Below are 23603 nucleotides of genomic sequence, written 5' to 3'. Positions count from 1 at the left end.
GTTTTTCAACCGTGGTAGAGACCGAGCGAGGGAGGGAGGGAGGGAGTGAAGGAGGGAGGGAGATACAGAGAGAGAGTGAGAGAGAGAGGGGGGGGGCGAGCGAGAGAGGGTGCAGTGATAGAAAGAGAGAAAACGAGAGAGCATCATTTACACAGTCATCCACGCCGAGCGGACCCCGCAGCTCCCCCCTCTCCTCCCCTCTCCTCCCCTCCCCTCCCCCCTCCCTCCCCTCCCCTCCCTCCTCTTCCCCTCAGCCGCTGCTCACGATGCCAAACATTTTATGTGTTATTTAGTCATGCCTGACTTTATCGAATTTGAAAAACATGCCAGTCACGGGTACACCCTCCCCGCCCCCCCCCCCCCACACACACACACCCGACCGCCAACATCATCCTCCTCATCTCCCTCAGTCTCTCTCTCTCTCTCTCTCTCTCTCCCTCCGTCGTTTTTAGACTCTCCCATCCAGGTCTGACCTCAAGAGCCTCTCGAGCCACTGTCTTTGGGGACCTTTCACTTCTAAATGAAGTTTTATTCCCATGCTTCACCCCGCCTCCACCCCCCCCCCACTACCCTTCTCCATCCCTCCTCCCCCCCACACACACACACCTCCTCCTTGGCCACCCACCCACCCTGGGGGGGGTGAAGGGGAGAAAGAGCATAATTCTAGCCAACAGAGTGTTGACTATAAGATGGATTATTTCTGCTTGAAATCAGAGGCCATGTGCTGCTGGATAATGTGGCTTTTTTTTTTTTTTCTTTCTTTCTTTTTTTTTTTTTTTTCCCCGAGTGTTGCTCTAATGATGGAGATTTGACGGGCAGGAAAAATGCAGAGGAACAGAGAGACTTGTTCCACTAGGCGAGGAAACGAGGGGCTAAAGGAAATCCCGACACGCTCGCCTTTTTTATAATCCCAAATTCAGGGTTTGTGGCTGTTTTGTTTTTGCTGTTATTTAATAGTCTGGGTAGAGCAGGTCAATAACACTTGCTGGGATTAGAGAGTTGATTCCCAGTTAAAACCAACGACGCGAAACAGAAAACAAAGCAAGAAAAAAACGTATTTAGTAATGGTGTTTTAAGGACGAGTAACAGTGTTTTTCAAGCTTTTTTTTTTTTTTTTTTTTTTTAATCTTACATACACCATAAAATGAGCTCACATACCCTTGTGATCCAAATGCATCGGTGATTGCTATAATAAATTCATTAAAGATCAGCCTCACTGAGTCCTCCTCATTCTCCTGAACACGTATTTCTGACTATATATTTTTTTAACCAAATCGTAGTCATTCTTTCAAATTAGCCGAGCTTCTCTACAACCCCCCACGCCCCTCCAAACCCCCACCACCCTCCCACTTCCCCCTCCCCAGTAACTGCAAAAGTGCTCCCGCGGGTACAAGTACCCCCTGGTTGGGAATCACTGATTTAGGCAGCATTCAGGCTGACATTCAGCGCTGCATAAAACAACGCAGCCCCATCATTCATTTGAATGAGGCCATTGCGATGACGCAGTGGGATGCCATTGCAGAAGGTCCCTGCCAAAAAAAAAAAAAAAAAAAAAAAAAAAAAAAAGGAGGAAACGGGCTCAAATTTGCTGAATGAAATGCAGCATCATTCGGCAATACGCTGCATTGGCAGCTCATTCCTGTTAGATATAATTTGTAATTTGCACGCTGTATTTCTACTGTTTACCTCATGGTCATTGCCACAAAAAAATATATATAATGAAAACATGTGGTGGTGATAATGTGAGTTGATTGCCAGTGGAAACCAATGATTTTAAGAGTGGGAAAATCTTGTGTCATAGCATTAGAAACCTTTTTGGCATAGTTCTTCAAACTAGATCTACTGGATCATATTTTAATATCCACACCGGTTCCTGTACTTGTATAATATTTCAAGTCAATACTCTTTTCAGGTGTCATCAGCATAGCTCATATATACCTTTGCAGGAACGAAGGAAAATTGGTACTCTACTCTATTCTGCTATTCTACTCTATTATCAGTGTAGCGAAGGTGTATTCTGATCCCCTGTTTTGATGGTCTGCAAGATGATGAGGCACTTAAGCAAACTCTTTACATTTACAAAAAGATTGAATATAATTAAACTCAGTTGGGGTTGTTGGAAGAGGGGGAATTAAGGGTGCAGTTTTTTGGGGGGGATTATTTGCAGAAATTGAATATAATATTGATTTATATGTTTTCATTAGTGTATAATCACCTGAAACTAAGAATTGTTCCAAGATGCAACAGTTGCTGGTTCAGATTCCCCCGTCCGTTTAAGTGACTTTCCTCCCAGTGCCTAATGGCCCTGCCCTTGTGCAAGTCAAGTTGCTGAAGTGGGACTTTCCAGTGATGTTTGAGTGAAGCATGTGGTTGAAGAACAGCTCTCAGGCGCATACGTGAACAGGAGTGTGAAACAGGGCGTATCAGTGTTGAGCAAAAACCCTATAGCCAGAACAATAAAAGCTCGAAAAGCAGGCTCTTTAAGGAGGAATGTGTCACCAAGACGTGGTGTTGGAGATGCTGTGACTCGTTCTGCAGTTTGGCTCTGCACAGCTGCTCAACAAGTAACTGAAACTGCAATATTGAGCTCTGCAGTTACCATAAGAGGCTGCAATTTTTGTCCCATGTGAAAGTGAAAGCTGTTTGAAGCAGCTGCTCTCTTTTGATGGTGTGCACAATGCCTGATCTACATATTAAGTTGTGCATTGAAGACAATCCTGTTTTATATTCAGAGTAAATCCTATGCATTAATATCTCATTTTTCAGTTTCTTCTGGCAATGTTATTTTCCAAGCTGTTACCACACACAGCAAAAACACCCATTTTAACAAATCGTGCAATAAAGTATTGACCGTAATCGTGCTTTTCTTAGAGGTGAAACGATTCGTTTATTGGAGACTTAGTTTATTAGATTACTGGATCAACAACTGTTCTGAGTAATCATATTGGTTCATATGTTTATTAGAGAGGCCACATAGAGGATATGACCTGCACGACTCTGCCAAGAACAGCTGAATTGTACATAAATAGAAAGATTTACCTGCAAACTCGCGGTTATAAAGCAGCTTTTTAGTGATTAAAAACACAAGCTGTATGTGACGTTTGTTTCACCAAAGGTCTCTCTGGGTTTATCTTTTTTTCCTTAAGTTTATCTCAGCTGCTGCCTCTTTATTCAGTTCATTTATCTACTGCAGCGCATAGTCCGATCCGCTTGAATAGTTAAATAATCTGACCTGAACTGATTGGGTCCTGACGGTTCAGGTTATAAATGACAAACTTACTAAACTGTGTTCAAACATGTACAAACGTGACATATATCATGTATAGCGCATTGAAACAAGGCTCCAGTGAGATTTTTCTTAAATGCCTGTTGCTTCAATTTCTATACGTGTTCATGTGCTCATTTACTCGTATATTTATGCGATGTATGGCTTCATTTGCATATAGAGCGGGGCAGTGAGGTCCGATCACAAGTGGTCACTTGGTACAAATGTGGAGAGGCATGATAATGCCATGTGTCCACTCATGTACTTTAAGCTGGCCACTTGTGATCAGATCACCTCAGTTGGATGATAATGACAGGCTAAAGAAGTCTTCTTTGAACGCTTCTTTGATTTGTCAAAGATGGTTTTAAAAACCTTTGGTGAGGAATCTCCTGTGAAATTTCAAACAGTAACCTATTAACAAATTACACTGTTCATATTTTAGGTTAAAAGCTGAGAATGAAGGACAGTTGGGGACACGATTGCATACTGCAAAATATGTCCAAGTGTTCAGCAATCTGTATCTTGCATGCCTTCACAGTGCATCCATAATGTAATGAGAAATGTAAGCCTCACACACTGTATCATCCATTCTTCTCCTTGAAGCCAGTTAACACAGTGGAGATAGAAACCAGACAAAGCCTGAGGGCTATAAAACACTGAAGACACTTTCTCCTTCCCTGACTCCTCCTCCAGTTTTCATCATGCAGCCTGTTCATTGTCTTTTTAGGCTTCTGCAGAAAGTTTGCACTGCAGAAGTTGTCCATCTTAATAATTCAGTTTAATACCAAACTATCTTATTATTCTAAAATAAAAAACTGTGAAAATACTCTTCCCTGTGCAGTCTCACTCATATGAGAAATATTCTAAACTCACTGTATTATATGAAGTTCCATATCTTGGAAGAAGTGGCCCGAGAAGTCTAAATTATGATATTGTCTGTTGTTTCAAGAAATGTTTCATCTTCAAATGTGTTTGAGGATTTAAATTTACCGCTATACATACCTTTATCGAAAATACAAACATCAGACTCAATCCAAGAATAAAGGATTTGTGCATTTCTTGGAGGGTGAATAGCAATCCAGAGGCCAGCCACAGTGAATCGATACGTTTCAGGGCAATCCAATAGTTTCTGTAAATCTATAATGTGCCTGTTGCATTGAGAGTCCTGATTCATAAATTGACCACAATCAGCAGGACGGCAGCTGCTCGATAGCATATAAGAGCGAGTTCATTCAGAATTCTCATAATTGCTACAGCACTGCTAACAATTGTAAATGATGTGTGTAGGATTATTGTTCAGAGTCAATAAAGGGCTTTCCAGCTTTTAATGAGACTGCAAAGGAATAACTGCATGCTCTGTATTTTGAATATGAGCAGGGCCAGCCTTATAAACGTGAATATCTGTCACTGAGGGAAAGAGTGAGTGACTAAGTGATAAAGTTAGACCATTTGTTGGCCAAATGCCCTGACTTCCTTTAAATATTTCAAACCAAAAGCCCTAGTTTCAAATTAAAAGCCCTCTAGCTTTTCATACGCTGTCCAGTTTTGACCCCGTGTTTGAAGTTGCTCATCCAGCTACTTCAAAAGGGTAAAAAGCTGAGACTTCACCTACACTTTAGAATTACAAGAAACCAGCTGTAATGAGTAAAGAGGTTAAAGTCAAACCAATAGGCAGCCGACTTAATTATCTGTGTTTTTAGGTTGAATTTATATGATTTAAAAGGGGGTAATGCGGTAAAATGGAATTTTTTTTTTTTTGCTCTCAAATATTTTATCATTTCACTCATGAACATCTGATCAGTTTCTGCTTCCTTCTAAGAGCATTTTATAGCCAATAAGATGTTTATCTTGATTAATGAATCTGAAGCAGATGCCCTTATTAAACAGTTTCTTTGATATTATGGCTTACATTGCTTAACGTGACAGTTTGGATCGAAGTCTCCGTAAGGTTTCGTTTGTATTATCGTTAATTTAATTCAATATTTTCCTTATATTTGTTGAATGTCCAGTACGATATCTAATTTATAATTGGATAATTTGCTATCTGTGCCATATCGTTTAATAAATACAACAACATACCTTAAGTATCAGTAGAACTGAATTTGGTGCAACAAAACTGACTGTGATTTTAGCACTGGCCATTGTACCGAACCGTATAACGTTTTAGTACCAATCACGATGCGTCTGTCAAAAGATTATTGATATGTCTCAGGTTCAAAGAGCTGGTATCAGACATATTTGATTAAAAATAATAAGCATGTATTTTAAGGCAACATTTTTGGATGGCTGCTTGTGTTAAGAAAACATTACGTTTTTTGGGGGGGTTAAATTGAAAAAACAAAAACAAATTTGTCGAAAAACATGTTCATAGTCCTCAAATTAAAGGAATAGGTCACCATTTTATGAAAGACCTTTTTTTTTTTTTTTTTACATTCTTTCCAAAAGTCAGGTGAGAAGACAGGTACCACTGTGATTTCTGTATGTGTGCTGAGCCAGGAGATGATTAGCGAGCCTGGCTCTGTCCTCGGTTCAGAAATAGTTACGTCTTTCTATTAATCCCCTTTGAAGTTCATTAATTTACACACTGTATCGCCTTTGTTTATTCTGTATACAAACCGAGGTGTTAAGTAAAAACAGTATGTTAATTTGTGGTTCGAGACCAGAAGAAATTTGCTCACAGTTTCTGATATTTTTGTTAAGTGAATGTAATTGTGTCTCTGCTCCAGCTCAGTCCTTAACTTGACACCCTTCAGAGAGGCATCAATCCTCTCATCCACCTCATGGCACGAAAACAGAAAAGGTCAAATCTTTTCTTTAATGTTTGGAAAACAATTTTATTCTGGTATTTTGTACTGAAGCTCAGCACTAGGTGCACATTTTTTTTTTTTTTTTTTTAAATAGTAAAGGAAATAAACAGACCTAAATGGTAGTTGCTAGTATCTGCCTGCAATTAAACAGTTGATAATTGTAGTCATACCACTGGAGCAGTCGTAGCCTTAAAACTGTACAATTAGTCGGAGTAATTGACCTAATAGCAATTGCAGCACTGCCTGTATTCTACGCTGCCACTATCTTCTCTCCACATCATTTCCACGTTGGGGCTCCTTTCTATATTTAGCAGCTCTGTCCTCTCCTTTGTCTCCCCGCAGCGATCGGCCGGACGTTGATCCCCCGTTATTTCAGCACGGTGTTTGAGGGAGGGGTCACCGAGCTCCACTACATCCTCAAACACTCCAAGGAGTCCTTCCACAACTCCTGCATCACCCTGGACTGTGATCAGTGCACCATGGTCACCCAGCACGGGAAGCCAATGTTTACAAAGGTAACACCTGACCCCTGAGCTTCTCCCACCATGAATAATTGATCACAGGCTATGATAATGGCCCTGGTGAAGTGTTTAACTGGTTAAAGATCAAATCCATTTGCACCCTTTGATTCCTTTTTTTTTTTTTTTTTTTCCTCTTTAATGCTGACACTGGGATTTAAAGTCATATCTGGGCGAGGTGGGAATTTTTCTCGGAGTGAATTATAAAATGCTGCTCAGTTTGATTTTAAATGTCTATATCTGATTTCTGAATGAAAAGTTGCAAGATTGCGCAACAATTTAGTTAAATTTAAAGACTAAATCAACAAAAAAAAACTATTTTTTGAGTTAGTAAAGTATTCGTACTTTATTCTACTATCAATCTTTTTTTTTCATAACAACAGGCATTATTTTCATTAGGAAGGGGATGGGTTCAAATGTGAAATATTATATTTTGAGATTTCATTTCACAAAACCAGTAACTTCAATCATGCTGACTATTTTGTTGGAATTTATAATATATCAGCTGGCACCCTACATGTATTTCCCGAGGCTAAATAGTGTACCTGCACCAAGCCGTGTTAGTTGGATTGTGGAATTCATGTGAAGAAATGTCACACTCACACTCATATTTACTCTCTCTCCTCACTTATCAGCGTTTTGGCCTTCTCCAAGACCTCAAAATCCACTGGCATTTCTCGTGTTAAAGATGTCGACTGATTCTTAAAGCCCACAGGTGTTCGAAATGCTGTGCCAGGGGGACATGAATAAGATCTTTGAAGGTTTAGTTTGCTGTATAAGTGACGCGCAGACAGAAGCAGGGAAAGCAGAGGAAACACAAATTGCGCAGGTGAAATAATCCGGACCTGACACCGAGGTCTTCTGAAAAGCGCTAAAGCTGAGCTCATCTGCTTTTGTCTTTGGGGGAGAGAATCCCCCCGTGAGCTGGAGTGAATATCTCCTTCACCACAGTCTGATCCAGATGGCTCGCTGACTCTTAGTGTTCTTCTGCTGACTGTCTAAATGAAGCTGAGGCCAGATACCTTGTCAGCGCCGAGCAGCCGAGCTAAAGGGATTCCATGTTCCCTGTACCATGAACCCTGAGCTGAAGCACCAGACCGGATTGTTCTGACATTAAACAGCTATACGCCCTCTTGTTTTCAGGACTTGACAGTATGCACTCACTCTTTGGTGTGTGTGTGTGTGTGTGTGTGTGTGTGTGTGTGTGTGTGTGTGTGTGTGTGTGTGTGTGTGTGTGTGTGTGTGTGTGTGTGTGTGTGTGTGTGTGTGCGCGTGTGCGCGTAGTGTGCAGAGTCTGAAATTAAACTTTTTGGCTGACCTGCCAAGGGCTATGAGGCTAAAAACTGAATAAAAGAAAACATCACAGTGAAGAGAGAGAAAAAAAAAAATCATTTTAGTTAGTAATTTTGTCAGTAACTGAAATCCAAAATCGTATTTTCTAAAATGAAATAAGCAAATTGTGCCATTGGGCTGACATTTATTTTTATTTTTCAGTTCAAATGAAATCAATTTAAAAATCTCTTGGTATGAGGTGTAATATTTCTTCATAATAGGGCAGTGATTTGCCTTTTCCTGTCTTGCTTTTAGATTCCTGAGTTGAATTGAGAAAACTCCTAAAAAAAAAAAAACCCAAATTGAAATGAATTTTTCCAGCTGGCCAATATCTTTTTTCTATTTAAGATTTTTTTTTTTTTTTTAAGCTGAATCAGAGACCAAATGATTTGCGATAGATGTGAAGGGATTAACAATAGAGCCCAGACAACACTTGACATTTTAATCAAATATAGATACCAATATTTAAGCCCATGGGACAGCTGTTTTCATTCTACTGGTACCTCGGAGGTCTTGCTGTATACTCTGCAAGATACAAGCAAGACACAATTCCTCCAGTTATTTGAACATGTGTTGCTGCTGTGCTGCTACGATGTTTATTTAAGATGCGATGGTATCTCCCAGTCAATCGGACGTCCAGAGTTTCGATGTTTACCAAATATGGGCGTGTTTCCAATCGAAGCGCAGTATGTGAACCGGTATTGACGCGAAAGTGTTTTAAATTCAGCCCTTGAGATTTAATTGGGCTGAATTGAAACTCCCACACTTTCTTCGCCCTGCTTTGGAGAGAAGTTTATATATATTAGACCCTGAATTCTTTGCAGATGACGTTTAATTCTTTGCAGATTAAGTTCAGTTTTATAAACGTGAATTAACTTGTCACCACAAACCACATTGGAGTGGACAAAAACGATGTACACGCCCTGATTTCGAGATGACTCATCAGACATATATTTGTGTTTAAGAGGCGCAGAAAGAAGCGGGACGTTCGGTTAAAATGGCCGCAGACGGTTAACGCAAAAACACGCGGCGTTGGAGCTCGGCAAAGTTGTCTTTTTCCTTTATTTCACTGCGTCTCCGCTGTTATGTGATCTTGGAAAAGTTTCTGAGCGGTGTAGTGCGGGACCTTATTCTATTTATATTCAGATGTGGCAGGTGTTTACCGCGTGTGAGTGTATGTTTATGTTGGAGTATATTTTCACGCATGGCTGCCTACATGAGTTTGTATCGAGGGGCTACACGAGGTTATGTCAGTGTTTCTGTATATTTGAAGGGGAGGTGATTTTGTTTTCACGCAGCGGTTGGTTGGACGATCGGTTGGTTGGTTGGGTGGGTGGGTGGGTGGGGGTGTGGGTGGGGGTTGGGTGTTGGTCGAGGTGGGCTCTTTGTGTTATCATATTAGTAAATGAGTATGAAACATCCCCAATAACACGCACAGGAAATGTCTTTTTATGTCTTGTGGTGTTGTAAACAAGGCTTCTCAAAAGGGAGAACAAAAAAAAAAAAAAAAAAAAAAAACCGCCCCCACCCCAAAAAAAAAAAAAAAAAAAAAAAAAAAACTTAATATATTACAAGTGTCCGATATTAACCGCACAGAACGGCTCAGGCCCGGTCAACAAAAAAGCTAAATTTGATGCTCGCAGCGCTGCTCTCTTTTCATCTTCACCTAAATTGGATGAGAAGAATTAATTCATTAGAAAAAAGAAAAAAAAAAAATTCCAATAACCGAGCGTGTTCTCCCTGAGCTCCCAGCAGCAGCAGCAGCGAGCCTGCAGCTCTGGAGGCCCGAATCTCAATCAGCTCTGCCTCGCCTTGCTTTTCCTCAACCTTCCCCCTCCACCCAACCCCCCCCCCCCTCCACCACCTCTCTACCTCCCCCTCCCCTCCTCCCTCCCCCCCTCGCTCATCCTACTCCCTGACTTGCTGGCTCGCTCATTTCTCCCCTCGCTCTCTACTCCACCGCTCTCTCTCTCTCACACCACCACCCCCCACCCCCGCACCCTTAACACACAGACAGACACACACACACACACACACACACACACACACACACACACACACACACACACACACACACACACACACACACACACCCGCATCCTTCATCCCTAGAGAAATCATCCCCAGCTCCCAACTCGCTCTCTTGCTCGCCCCCTCCCTCTCTCTCTCTCTCTCTCTTTCTGCATGTATCATCCTCTCTCTCTCTTCTTCACTTCCTCTCTCTCTCTCTCTCTCTCTCTCTCTCTCTCTCTATTTATCTTTTAAAAAAAAAAATATTCCCAATTCTGACCATATTTAAAGAATAATGCTGGTTTTATGACCACTTGTCTTGTTTTTGCGGTTTTGGCCAAGTTTTCCAGTCAGTAATCACAGCACTGTAGTCACGCGGTTAATTGGCGAGGTCGGGGAAACGCCGCGGATGTCGCGAAAAACGAAGACAGACGCAGACCTCGGTGAGACGGTCCGAGAGGGATTTCGTGTAGTTCGTGTCTTTTATTGCGGAAAGAACATGAAAACAGAAAGAACTTGAGGAAAGACATGCAAACACATTTCCCTGTTTAAACTCAAACCGGTGGCATAGTGGTTTCTGAGCCTCCGGCGAATCCAGGTAACGAACTCCCAGGTTAGCCAAAAATGATTTGAAAGAACAAAACAAAAGTCCAGTCGTGGAATTACTCGGGGAAACTTGCTTGCACCGAGCAGGTACACCTGTCCTTTTGCAGTGACGCATTATTATCAACATTTTAAGTGTCCTAAATAGGCTTTCACTCTCAAATACAATAAGTCAGTGATATGGTTTCTTCATGTAGATATTTTGCAGTATGTATCAGAAACTGCTCGTTGTTTTCTCGGTCTCTTGACTGTTGTGCATCTTGAAATCACCTGTTCCAGAAAGTGTTTAGTGTTACCATGAAAAAAAACCCCAAAAAAGACAGAAGCTGTCATGTCATCGACCTCCGTTGAGACGTTACAGCGTAATTATCCGCATCTTTTTGATACGATGTGTTTGATGTGCGGTGCTTATTTCTTACACTCGTTTTGAAAACCCAAACACAAGACTTGTCGGCAATGTTAAACGTGTCGTTAAACATCATAACGAATGTTCCCCGACTGCAGCGGTGCAATTACATTGATAAGACACCGCTTAATAATTGAGTGTCATTTTTAATGCTGAGAATCGGGCGGCAGATTTTGAAGGCGCTCCACCTTCGTGCCGTTGCTGATTCGGCCGGGTGCAGACTAACGAATGGGCGGAGCTAACGGAGAAGTGGACGGTGTCCTCCAGGTGGCTGGTGGACAATGTGTGCGGCAGGGTGTTGACAAGGTGACGCGGGGTGCCAATTTGACCAAAAGTTCCCAACCTCGCAGCTCCCCTCCCTCCCTCGGTACCGCGGCACCTCTATTCGCTACCCAGCAGGCCTTGCTTCCCCCGAGCAGCGTGTGTTAGCTCGGAGGGCACGGCCCTTGTTACCGGTGCCCAGCTGGGGGTTTGTGCATGCTGGGAGGTGAGCAAAGAGCAAAAGGCGAGTTCATGACACAGTGATCTCAGCTCAAGTGAATTTGATTCCCCTGAGTGGGTTTTTTTTTTTTTTTTTTTTTTTTTAGGTTGGGAGGGGGTGGGGGAGAAATTGACTAGTGGATGTGTTAACAGCAATCTGTGCTTTGCTTGGAATGTGGTCACCAGTCTCTACCATCCTTCTGTTAGGACTGTACATGTTAGATTATATTCATGTGAAACCTTTACTAGTTTATAGTCCTATTTAAAACACCACAAGACAACCTCAATTTCAACGTATGTCTCAATTCAATTCAATTCAGTTTTAATAACGCAGGTTATTTCATGGCACTTAACGCGTTAAAGTCCTTGCAGCAGAACTTTACAGCATTATACAGAGAAAACCCAACAATTCAACGATTCCCAAATATACGCTAGGAGGGAAAACAGGAAGAAACCTCCGACAGAAGCGGGCTCAGAGGCGGGCGGAGCATCTGCCTCGTCAGAGTTGACTATAACTGTTGACATTTATTTCAATAGTGTAACTTGATATGACCCTGTATCAGTTTTATTTCGCCCCGCTTGTATCACCGGTGTGTGTTGTTATGATTATGTTATGACAGGAGACCTTGACTCTTTTCTTTTTTCTTATTTCTTATTTTTGTGTTGCCTCCACCTACTTCTCGTCATCTGAATTTGTATTGCATTTGGTATCTTATGACATATGTTGACTGATTTATTTTTTTTCATTAGATCCCATTTGCCTGACATGTCTGACGGGTGCGCATGAGAATACACATGTTTTAAGCTTCTTTTTTTTTTGGCAGAAGACAGAAGAAATGGGGGGAAATGTGGGAAGAGATAGAAACGGCGGACATCGCAACAAAGGCTGCAGTCGAACTGGCAGCACTGCGGCTGCCTCTGAGTAGCGAGGCCACTGAGACGTCCCAATGACAGACTATTCTTGGGTTTGAAGTTTTATTGATTTAAAAGTTCATTTGAGCTGTGAGGTGATTGTCATGTTGGCAGAACGTGTTCAATTATCTTACAGTGAACACTCACTGTAATATGTTCTGCTTTGGGGCCGCAACTAATGATAGTTTTCATTATCAATTAATTGATCAATCATGTGTTCTATAAAACGTCAAAACACAAAAATATACACGTGTAACTATCGTAGAAAAGACGGAATTGCAGCAGATATTAATCTGCAGCTGATGAGTTTTGGAAAACTTTCCTGAAGTAATTGATTGTTTTTTTTGTTTTGTTTTTTTAACGATGGACTTATCAATTTCAGCTCCAAACTCAACATATATGTAAAGAAACACACTAAAAATCATATGTACGTTAATCGTTATAATAGTATGTACTATAACCTCAGTAGCATCGAGCTCCTCTGTACTTACTACTACAGACACGTTGAGTTACAGTGTCAGCAGCTTGTTGCTATAATTGCAGCATGTTTAGTCAACTCTGCTCCTGTTTATATTCAGCAGAAGTAGCCATGAATGCTCATAATAATCGATTTAATGACCTTCATCTCCTCTGTTGTTAATTGATTGTCAGGTACAGTATTGAATAGTGTCTCAGCAGTGGGACGCTGTTATTCTTTCTTGCTCTTTTGAGGCAGAGATCCCCTGATCTCAGCCCCGTTGTGTGGAAGATTTATGACCCTGCTCTTAAATCAATGGGGACTCTCTGTGAGGGGCTGTACCATTTAATGGACCACTTTTTAATTCAAGGGGATTTTCCTCCTTTTAGTTTTCATAAGGGAACACTATTTAGCTTTTAAAAAATATTGGTTACAGCCATTGTGTGAAATATTAGATTTCAACCAATTGAGTCTCACTATGGAGAAATAAATAGCTTTGTATGATTGAATCTCCTCTGGCTTCTATGAAGAAAAGAAAAAGGCTGCCTCGGCTGCATTTCTGGTTAATATAGTGTCTCTGCACCAGTGCCACTAAGACAGATTCCTGCACATTTATTGCACTTGGCAATTAATGCGATGCTTATTCTGGTTCTTATTTAGGCAGTTTACCGATTTTATTTATCAGTTACAGAGAAGCAGAAAGCTTGCAGAGCCAAATAAGAGCAATAGCGGAGGCAATGCTGAGGACACAGTTGGCACTATGGAAAAAGGAATCAATAGTGCATTGTTGTTTCACTGTAGGCTACAGCACCTGGAAAGCATCAGAAGACAGTGGCTCACTAGTAAACAGAATTCAAGTTATTTCACCCCTTGTGGGTAAATAACATAAATCTACAAAAACGCACAGTTTCAGGAATGATGCAATGAATTACTTGTGTTCCTCATACATGCCTAAATATTTGTTGTTGTTTTTTTAATAGGTTTCAGCAGCCCAGAGGGCAGAAAACTCAAACACCACATAATGACAATGAAGCATTTCATTTCAAAGGAGGACGAGAAAAACACCAAAGTTAAAGTTATATGTATTTTTTTTTTTTTTTTTTTTTTTTTTACTAGTACCAGTCGATTAATTACAATATTCTTACTTGTAATTGAACATTGCACGAGAACCATGCAGGTCAGTGACAATCACAATGTAGGAAGCGTAAAATATTCCTGCATGCAAATGTGAGGTTTCATGTTTTTTTCATTTTTTTTCATTTTAAGAGCACATTTCTTTGAAACACAATGAACGTCTGTCGTTTTAAGGGTTCTTTCAATATACTCTAAAACTCATAAAAATCCTGTTGCTGCCCTATGTAGATCTTTCAAATGTCAACTTGCAAAGAAAATCCGTGTTAAACTTGGTGACAATGCATTTTTCAGTTAATACAGTTGATGTTTAAATGTTTGTTTGGAAGGGAGGGGGGGGAGTAAGGGACTCTTCTCGTCCGAATAAAAGCGCAGTGCAGTTGATTTGAAAACTAAAAACATCTAAATTTAACACATTTTTACAGCAACAGTTTCAGTTCTTCTTAAGGTGTCGATTTTTGGGTGTCATGATGCATCCTTTCTTTCTCTCTGACTTCTCTGGTCAGCTGTTGGACACGCTGCTGTTGGAATTAGACTAAATAAATACAATAAAGACCACGTCCATTGTCCATTAAACACCACAGATTATTCCCAAACATGGCTTTAGACTAACCTGCACTTATCTAGCTCAGACGAGCCCATTATCAGACCACGCACGTAAAACCACTGTATCGGCGCTGAATTGCGTCAGTCACTGAAAGGGAGAGTTAATATTCCGAAATGGTAACCTGGACCAAATTACAACCACAAGTTTCTCCTTCAGCATTTAAAAGGTAAAACTTTGAGGCTGAAATTCACCGCAGCACTGAGACCAAGAAGTAAGAACTATTTGAATCAGATAAATAAAAAATACATATTGGAAAAAGTAAGCAAGATAATGTACATGAGAACTCAGCAAACAATAGGTGTAAATAGGGAGGAATAAATACAGTATACATGATAATATATTCAAGTATATGGTGCATGTTTATATGTAATATACTCACACCATACAGTGATGATACAATACGATGAAATATATAATAAAAATGGAAAATAATACCATCATAGAGCATATAATATAAATATACAATAATAATAGTACAACAGTGATATAGGGCAATAATGTAGTCATATAAATGATATGATGCACTGTACAACGGTGTAAGATATGTTACCGCTACTCACACTGCTTTTCAAACATCAACAACAATAGAAATGTATAATCAAGGCCAACTTGTCGTTGCATTGTTGTGAAGTGTTTTTTTTGTCCACATTCAATAGTCGTATATGTTTCTGTGTACATTTTATATTTGTTCCGATCAGAATAGCAGGAGTCACCATTTTTTGTGAGGTCTTTGATTGTAGAACTAAACTTTTTCCGTTGGTACGTATTGTTATCTCCGTTGCTTGAATAACTCAGGAAATGCACCGTTGCACAAAGTGTGAGAACATTGTACAGTATCTACATTTTCAGTCAAACAAGCAGAGAAACGGCTCTGCATTCAGGGTTGTGTTTTTTTTTTTTTTTTTTTTGGAGCAGTTGAGCTTCTATTTATTCTTTATTTTTTTTTTTTTTTTTTTAAACTGTGTGTTGGCACGTGACCAACAGAGGTGGGTGGGTGGGAAGGGGGGGGAGGGGGGCGGAGGAGGAGGATGTGGGTTGAGGAAGGGGAGGTGGGGGTGGGGGGTGGAAGGGTGGGGGTGGGGGTGCAGTATGGCCGCTAGCCTCTTTCTTGTTGATCCTCAGGAGACCATCTGCGCTGGGGGCATTGATTAGAGTGTGTCTGGTGGGATTACATCTTTGCTGTTGCCATGCCAACTAATCAGCTGATTTTTTTTTTTTTCTTCTTCTTCTTCTTCTTCCCCTCTCTCTCTCTCTCTCTCTCTCTCCTCTCTTTGCCTGGTTGTCACAGCAACGAAATACTGGAGAAGCGCGAGGGCCCCGGCAAGCGTTGAATTCAGCTAAAGGGGGCGAAAAAATGTTTTTTCCCCTCAATGTTTCTCTCTCTCTCTCTCTCTCTCTCTCTCTCTCTCTCTCTCTCGCCGTCTCTTTCTGTCTCACCCTCTCTCTCTCTCTCCCTGCCTCCTCCTAATTGGCAACTCTCTCTGACCTGAAGTTCTTTTGTCTCTGGTGTAAACACACCCCTCTCCAGATTACATTTATTTTCACATTTCAGAAATAGCTGGATGGTTGAGAGGCCCAAGGACAGATGCTCTGAATGAGGGAAGCGAGCAGAGTAAATATTAGGAGCATAATAGCTCGCTCCTCGCTACAAAGTCCTTGAACGAATTAAAAAAAAAACAAAAAAAAAAACAGACACAAAACACTTCCAGTGTTGTTGTTGTTGTTGTTTTTCTAGTTCAAAATCAAGCCTGGACCAATAAACACAGATTTCTGTCTCGTCTGCGTCCAAATCAGCTGACGGTTGCCTGCCAGCCGCTTAAATTTGTTTTATTTATTATTATTTTTTACCGGAAGCGATGCAGGCGGAGAGAAAACGATGTAAAGTAACACCGACTATGTGATCTTTGTCCAGGTTTGTACAGAGGGGCGTTTGATACTGGAGTTTGCCTTCGACGATCTGATGAGGATCAAGACGTGGCACTTTACCATCCGGCAGTACCGAGAGCTCATCCCCCGCAGTATCCTGGCCATGCACGTGAGTGTGACATCGTTAACACGCGACACACACACACACACAAAAAGTCGCCCCCCCCTCTACCCCCCCATATCTGCCCATTTAAGGTGTCACTTATTGAATACTAACGAGGGTCTCTGCACTCTGCTGAGACACTTTTTAGAAGCTATTCATGAGCATATGAAATTTAAACGCCAACAAAGCAGTTTGGAGGGATTTTTGCAAACCAATTTATTTGCAGACATCAAAGGCCACCGAGGATAAAAAAAAGAAGAAAAAAAAAAAATGGGGCCCTTGTCTGAAAAAGGAGAGCGAGAGAGGGAGGAAAAAAAAAAAAAAAAAAAAACAAGGTCGAATGAATAATCTGCTTAATTCCTCTAAGTGTAACACACATTTAGTCACTGGAGCTGTGGAGTGAAGCTGGAGCGAGCAGAAGGTCTTCTGTTTTCAAATGAGTTTGAACTACAACTGTACAAGACATGACTGCTGTTAGCGGGGGGAGGGGGGGGGGGGGGGGACGACAACATTTTGTAAGTAAACAAAGACAAATTGCACATATATCCAGACTGGCTGCAAAGCTTTACAACGGTGCTTTTCAAGTACCCAAGGGTTGTAAAAAAAAAAAAAAAAACAACAACTCTGAAGCCCCACGTCTTTACGTAAATGCGATGGTAATTTTCACTTGTATTAATAAGCGCTGAGGTCACTTTTTGTCAAAGTCATGATGGGAATCTCACAAGGTAACATCAGCGGAACACTTCGCATTGCACACGTCTGATTTGAATACCGTCAGATTAATGCAAAGGGTACAGCAGCACAAGGTTAAATACGCAAAGAGAAAGTAAAGGTCGCTGTTATAATTTTCTCCACTGTCATCTTTTGTGAGTAGAAATAAAATAATTTAAAAAAAAAAAACTGATAAACTGTAAGCTGAGACTTTATGTTGTTAGGGGAGACTGTCATAAGTTTATACTTCACTGCATTGAGCAAACAGGAAATACTTTCCTTGTACTTTCAACTCTGAGCTTAATATCTAAAAAAAAAAAAAAAAAAAAAAGCCTTTTATGATCTTTTAAAAGTCTTGCCATTAGGTACATGTGCACAGCTGGACTTAAACAACAGACAGCATGATTTTTGTTGTTTTTATCTCATAAATGTTTTTCGTTAATGACGACTTAATCGTCAAAATTAGTTTTAAAATCTATCATTGATGCTTCCCCTTACAGAAGAAAGAACACTTTTTTTTCCTTTATTGTTCAGATCCCTGCTGTTTTTACAGCCGTGATGCCGCTGCCTCCTCACACATATAAAAAGTACCAAATATCACACGGGTACGTGGCTCATTTCGTGTAAAAGTCACTAGTAGTCTCACTGACAAAAGGCGCCATAGATGAAGTAAAAAAAAAACATTTTTATATTCCCGTGTCTAGAAAAGGGCTTTGGTAAGAAAATTAAAATAAAACATGGGTTTTTCTGGTCAGCAAGTGATATGTAATACAGATGCTGCATATGCAGCTCCTCATTTGCTTGAGGAATAAAACAGGATTCATTCCTCCAGCAGTTTCTTATATACCCCCGTGTAGCTAAAGGTGTGTGTCAGAGGCAGCCTGCATAGCCAACCTCTTTTCCTTTTTTCTTTTTTGGCCAAATCTTCATATGAATTTCGCTCCCCAATAAATTGGCCCCTCTGGGTATTCACTCTAATTCCTGGAGAGTGGGATATTGTGCGGTATTGTGGGTCCTGGCCAAGATCTTCAGTGATATGTGTGTGAGTTCGCTCTTTTGATCGCTGTCTGGACTAATGAAAGCAGATCTAGACACATGGGAGTCAGAATAGGGGAGTTGAAGGTGTAGATTCCAGTACAGATGTAGCTCCAGTGGAAGGGCCCACTTTCTGAAGTGAGCTGAACCGCTGCTGCACTTTTCTTTCTTTTTTTTTAAACATTCCTCATGAGGAACTGTTTGGAAAAGAAAAAAAGTTTGATCTTAATATAGTTTTTAGAAAATTTAAAAAAGAACGAGCCTGCAATTGATCTCAGACGTTACTGACTGACTCGTCAAATCAGGGATGGAGGAAGTATCAAAGCTATTTTGGTTAAGTAGAAATACAAGGCTAAGGATAAGGTCAGCGACAACATGGTGTGCTCGTTGTAAGAAAAGTAGCTTTGAGTTCACTGTGAAATGAAGTGACACAAACCTAAAACATCACAGGACATTCTGAATATAGAGATAGTATAAGTATAATAAGTGTATTGAGCAAAAAAAAAATACTGGATGAACAGGTTTACATTTTTATGTCTATCAAAGCACTTTTGATTTGCCATAATTTCTCCAATAAAGGCTAATATTCAAATAATGGTCGGGATTCAAACAACCTTTGTATGCAAAGTTTAAAGAGATTTTTCCAATTAAGATCCCCCCTCCCCCAAAAAAAGTCAGCTTCGTAAAAGAACAAACTTCAAATGTCCATTCAGTTCTTCTGTCAAAAACAAGCAAAACCATCACAGCCGCAGTTCCTGCAACAACCACTAGATGCTGAAACTCATCTGTCAGTTACAAAACTGTCATGTTTTTCACTCTTTTTTTTTTTTTATCCATATGTTTGTATAGATGATAGTTTTAGGAGTGACATTACAGAGAGCATTTGTTTGCATGATTGACAGGTGCATTAGATCTTCACTCGGGTCTTGTTCTTCCAACATGGCGGCCAGAAGTCCCTTTAGAGACCTGTTGCTGTATCAAGTTTAGTTTCAACTTTATTACGGACAAACAGCAGTGGTGGAAGTATCCAGATCCTTTACTAAAGTAAAAGTAACCGTAACACGGTTAAAATACTCTATTACAAGTCCCACTGTCATAATCATACTGAAGTTAAAGTACAGGAGGATGTGCAGAAAAATGGACATCTAGTCTAGTCCAAGTAAATGTACTCATCCTATGAAAGTGTTTTGTTATATTACTGCATTATTATCGGTAAATAAAACCGCATTTGACTTGTCGTAGCTGGCTGAGGATCTGTTTTCGAAGTATATTCTCGTAAAACCACTGCGTTTTTCTTTAAAACAACATCTGCTCTACCTGCAAAATACTGCAGTAAAAAGTACAATATTTATCTTGTCGTGAATTGGAGTAGAGAAGAAATTCAAGTCTCAATATAATGGAAATAAAGTAACTCAAAACTCTACAGAGTCCTTGACACCGCTGGAGAAGAAGTTTGTGTCCTTTTTCTGAGAGTGTGAGAACCGCACAATGGCAAAAAAAAAATAATGTATTAAGAAGGCACAGTAACAGCTGTTTTGTCATCTTTCTATTAATATATTTGTATGAAACCAGTGTTTGTGCTATCAAACGACTTACTACTTAAAAAGTAGAATATGTAATGAATTGATAAATTTGAGTGAATTGTAGTTGAGTAGAATTTGAAATCACAATATATTGGAAATGAAGTCCAAACCCTAGTTCGTGGTCCCAGAAGTTAAGGCTCTTGTTCTCAGAGTGGTAAAACTACACAACATGAAAAATAACGTACTGTAGTAACAATATCAACCGTTTCACACATTAATAGCAGCATTCGCCCTTACTTAAGTAAAAAAAAAATAGGAATACAACAATGTAAGAATACGCTATTGCGTGTGTTTTTTTATAAGTACAAATTGAAATGCATTGAAAGTACCAGTTTAGCCCAGAAAATTGCCCCAATGACTGTTGTTATTTCATCATTATTACTGACACGTTAATGTGGACGTCGCATTTGCCGTCTCAGTAGCTAATTCTAACCGCATTAGATATGGCTGGGTTACGTAACCTTGTGTTACTTTATAAGATCGTCATTTATATTAATCTGCACGTTAACTATAAAATGTGATCATTTAAATAGATGCAGCACGTTTAAAAATGCAGTATTTTCCCTCATAAATTTCTTCCTCAAGTGCTATAAAGCTTTATAGGTTAAGCAGTTAGTAAGTAAGGTTGCGCCGCTGCCGAACGGCCTCCTGACTTCTCTCGCTTTAAGTTTGATGCATATGCCGTCGATACCCACCGACCGTGTTTAAACTTTCATATTTGAGCGGCTGCCACGCATTTTAAAAGTCGGAATATGTTCCCCTGCAGTCTGTGCTGTGTTATTTTCTCCGGCCTCTTGAACTGAGTGTCTCCGTCGTCCCCGCGCCGTATGTGCCATCGTTTACGACACAAAATTGTTGATACGCGGCCGCGCCGGTGCTGCCAAGACAAATCGGTGTACGGCGCTTGTTCAGCCTAATTCTTCGTGATGACTAAAGTAATTCCGATTGTGATCCGCCGGCTGCCAATAACGCACACTAGTGCAATTCTCCTGTCACTCATGTTGGTCTGCTGACGGTACAAAAGGACTCCCCTCGCGTCCCTCTTGACTTTCTCCACACACAGATGCGACTGGAGATAGAGTTATGCATTTTTCATGAGGCGGTATGAATGCCAGTGTGCTCACTGCTTCTGCTCGGTCTGGGCTGTGTTTTGCTCTGTCAATACCTAAAGCTTTTTTATTTTTTTTTTTTTTTTTTATGATTTGAATGCTCATTCGAGGAGCAGCAAACAAGCTCGGTGAATAATCACGTGTCTTCAGAAACCTTCCTGTAATTGCTATCTCGGCTTTATGTTTTTGTTTTTTTTCTTGCTTTGTTCTTATTTAAGATGCATTCTTCACTCCTTACGCATACTCTATAATCAGTGTTGCAAATTAGATATATTTTTTGGGGAATTGATTCGGACGGTGGTCAGTTTTTAATCTTTTGTGTGCTTAATGCAACTTGAACGCATCCTCTCACACCCGTTTACACTTTACAGAATCAGAAAGCACGATGCATAAAATTGAGAGTCAGCTTACGTCTGCAGATTTTTGACTATAGTTTTCTGTAATTTCTCGTTGTTTATTTAATTTTCTCTGCTGTTCAGGCTTCATATACATCCACTCAGCAAACATCATCCAGTCCAGTAAAGATTTTTTTTTTTTAAATGCAAATGAGTGGAAATTTAAATGAAATGACAAAGTAATATTGATAAATTAGTTTATGAATTGACAGGAAGTGTGAGATTAAAGAGCAAAAAATATTGCTTCTATTCAGGTTCGTGGCACAACTGCAGCAGCGATGTTAAGTAGCTTCATTTGTGACTGGAGGATGTGAAAGTGTCGATTGTGCATAACCAATGAGCGACAATTAGCCTAATTGGTCGTAGATAATTAGTTTCGTGGTATTCAGCGGAATGCAAACATAAAAATATAGAAAAGTGTGTGTATGTGTGTGTCTATATATATATATAAATATATATATACATATATGCATATAACTTTTCCTTTATTTTCATGTCTTTGCTGCTGACTTTAGGCACAAGACCCTCAGGTGCTGGAACAACTGTCCAAAAACATCACTCGCATGGGCTTGACCAACTTCACCCTCAACTACCTCAGGGTAAGTACTCTGTGTGTGTGTGTGTGTGTGTGCGTGCGTGCGTGCGTGCGTGCGTGCGTGCGTGCGTGTGTGTGTGTGTGTGTGAGTGTGTCTGACAATGTCTATGACTGTCATTCTGCCTTTGCTTTTTGTTCTCATCCCACACTTAATGCACACCGAGGAACAATTCGTGTCCATTTTTAAACACAGCAATTCATGTTGCTCATCCTTTTCTAACTAACTCGTATGTCTAGACAGCAGGAAGATTGTAGATAATGTAGATTATTCATGCTTTGCCGTATTTATTGTGGTCTTTGGCATGATTACATTACATGCTCTGCAATAAATCTGTGATGTTTTTATTTCGAGTTTTGCATTTGCAGGTATAATGAGCGTCTGACTATTTAAGTTTGACTTGAGTTTCATTCCCAGACATTGTTTTCGACTCTCTCGTGTTCATTCTTTGTCACATTGCGACTGTAAATGTACCTTTTTTTTTTTTTTTTTACCCACTTTTTTCTCTGGAATTGAAAGCTTCTGCTGTTATTTATGTGCTGAACACGTTTTATGACTCCTCAGGCGTTTGAAACTTGAGTGTATAATTTCAAAAGTGCGTGGCATCAAAACAAAAACAAAAAAAAGCATTTATTTCGTCTTTACTCTCTGCATATACATGTCTTTATACCTGAACGCGGCAATATAATTCACGGAAATAGGAGGTATAAGCCGGCTGAATACATTAGTGATTATTTCACAGGGTTCTGTTTGTGTGTGTTTTTTTTCGCCGCCACAGTTGACTGACAGCTACGATTTCCAAATGGGAGAACAAGAGCGAGCGGGAGAGAGGCGAGAGGCGAGGAGAAGGGAAGAATTAATTGGATACAGAAAATTAGCATAACATTAATGAACGCTCCCTGTTGAGACTCATAATTGTGAAATGGCGCGCGAATCAGGGAACGGCACCTCCACTGCTTATAATAACCGAGCGAAGAAAGACACACATGGAGGGAGAAGAGGGAGCAACCGTGGCTGTTTTTGTTTTTCTATAACAATGATTTTCTATACAGACAAGCAAACTGTAATGTGGCTGAAGGAGAAAACACATAATTCAAGTATCTGTAATTACACAGTAAAGGTTTAGCTTCCGTTCATTCCTCATCCCGGTGACTCAGATGGTCAGTGCTTGGCAAATAAAACAATGATCACGCCTCGTTTTTCTGTTTGCCAACAATATTTGTTTTAACAGAAGAGCTTTAGCTGTTTGTGTCTCAACAGTCGCAGCTTCACTCGCGGTGCCTCGGCGGTCTAAAACCTGAAGTATTTCACACAAACTCGTGTGCGTCTGGTAAATTAGGAGTTGGCCGACTCCACCGGAGCACAGTGTGGTTTTATTTTAAAGGTTGCAGAAAGTATTCATCTTAACGAGGGGATTTAACATTATTTTGAGGTTTTCTTTGATTTCAGCAACAATGAAAACATCATAAACTCCACCGAATAGTTTGAAAGTAATGTTATATCATTTATTCCATTTTCATTTGCCAGATTGCCTGTTTTAATACGTCAAGAAGACTCAAGTAAGAATTGAAGGCTCAGTTACAGATTCAGTGTTTGATTCCCAATTTTTCTTTTCATTTT

The 23603-nt window shown here is 40.2% G+C and overlaps 1 protein-coding gene across 4 annotated transcripts in view; it reads left to right on the top strand.

The window, feature by feature from the left end:
* The window catches only part of ldb2a (LIM domain binding 2a), a 95966-nt gene that overhangs the window by 56155 nt on the left and 16208 nt on the right, over window positions 1–23603 (top strand). For all 4 annotated transcript variants that reach the window (XM_069701761.1, XM_069701760.1, XM_069701759.1 and 1 more), the window contains exons 4-6: window positions 6415–6587; window positions 16441–16563; window positions 21906–21989. In XM_069701761.1, the coding sequence (XP_069557862.1) occupies window positions 6415–6587; window positions 16441–16563; window positions 21906–21989 (380 nt within the window). The remainder of the gene's footprint in view (window positions 1–6414; window positions 6588–16440; window positions 16564–21905; window positions 21990–23603) is intronic.

This window comes from Brachyistius frenatus, unplaced genomic scaffold, assembly GCF_029030835.1.
Source record: "Brachyistius frenatus isolate BFR_SWC_R1_liver_20210118 unplaced genomic scaffold, ASM2903083v1 Contig_38, whole genome shotgun sequence".
Taxonomy (NCBI): domain Eukaryota; kingdom Metazoa; phylum Chordata; class Actinopteri; family Embiotocidae; genus Brachyistius; species Brachyistius frenatus.
This window is presented reverse-complemented; position numbering and strand designations above follow the sequence as displayed.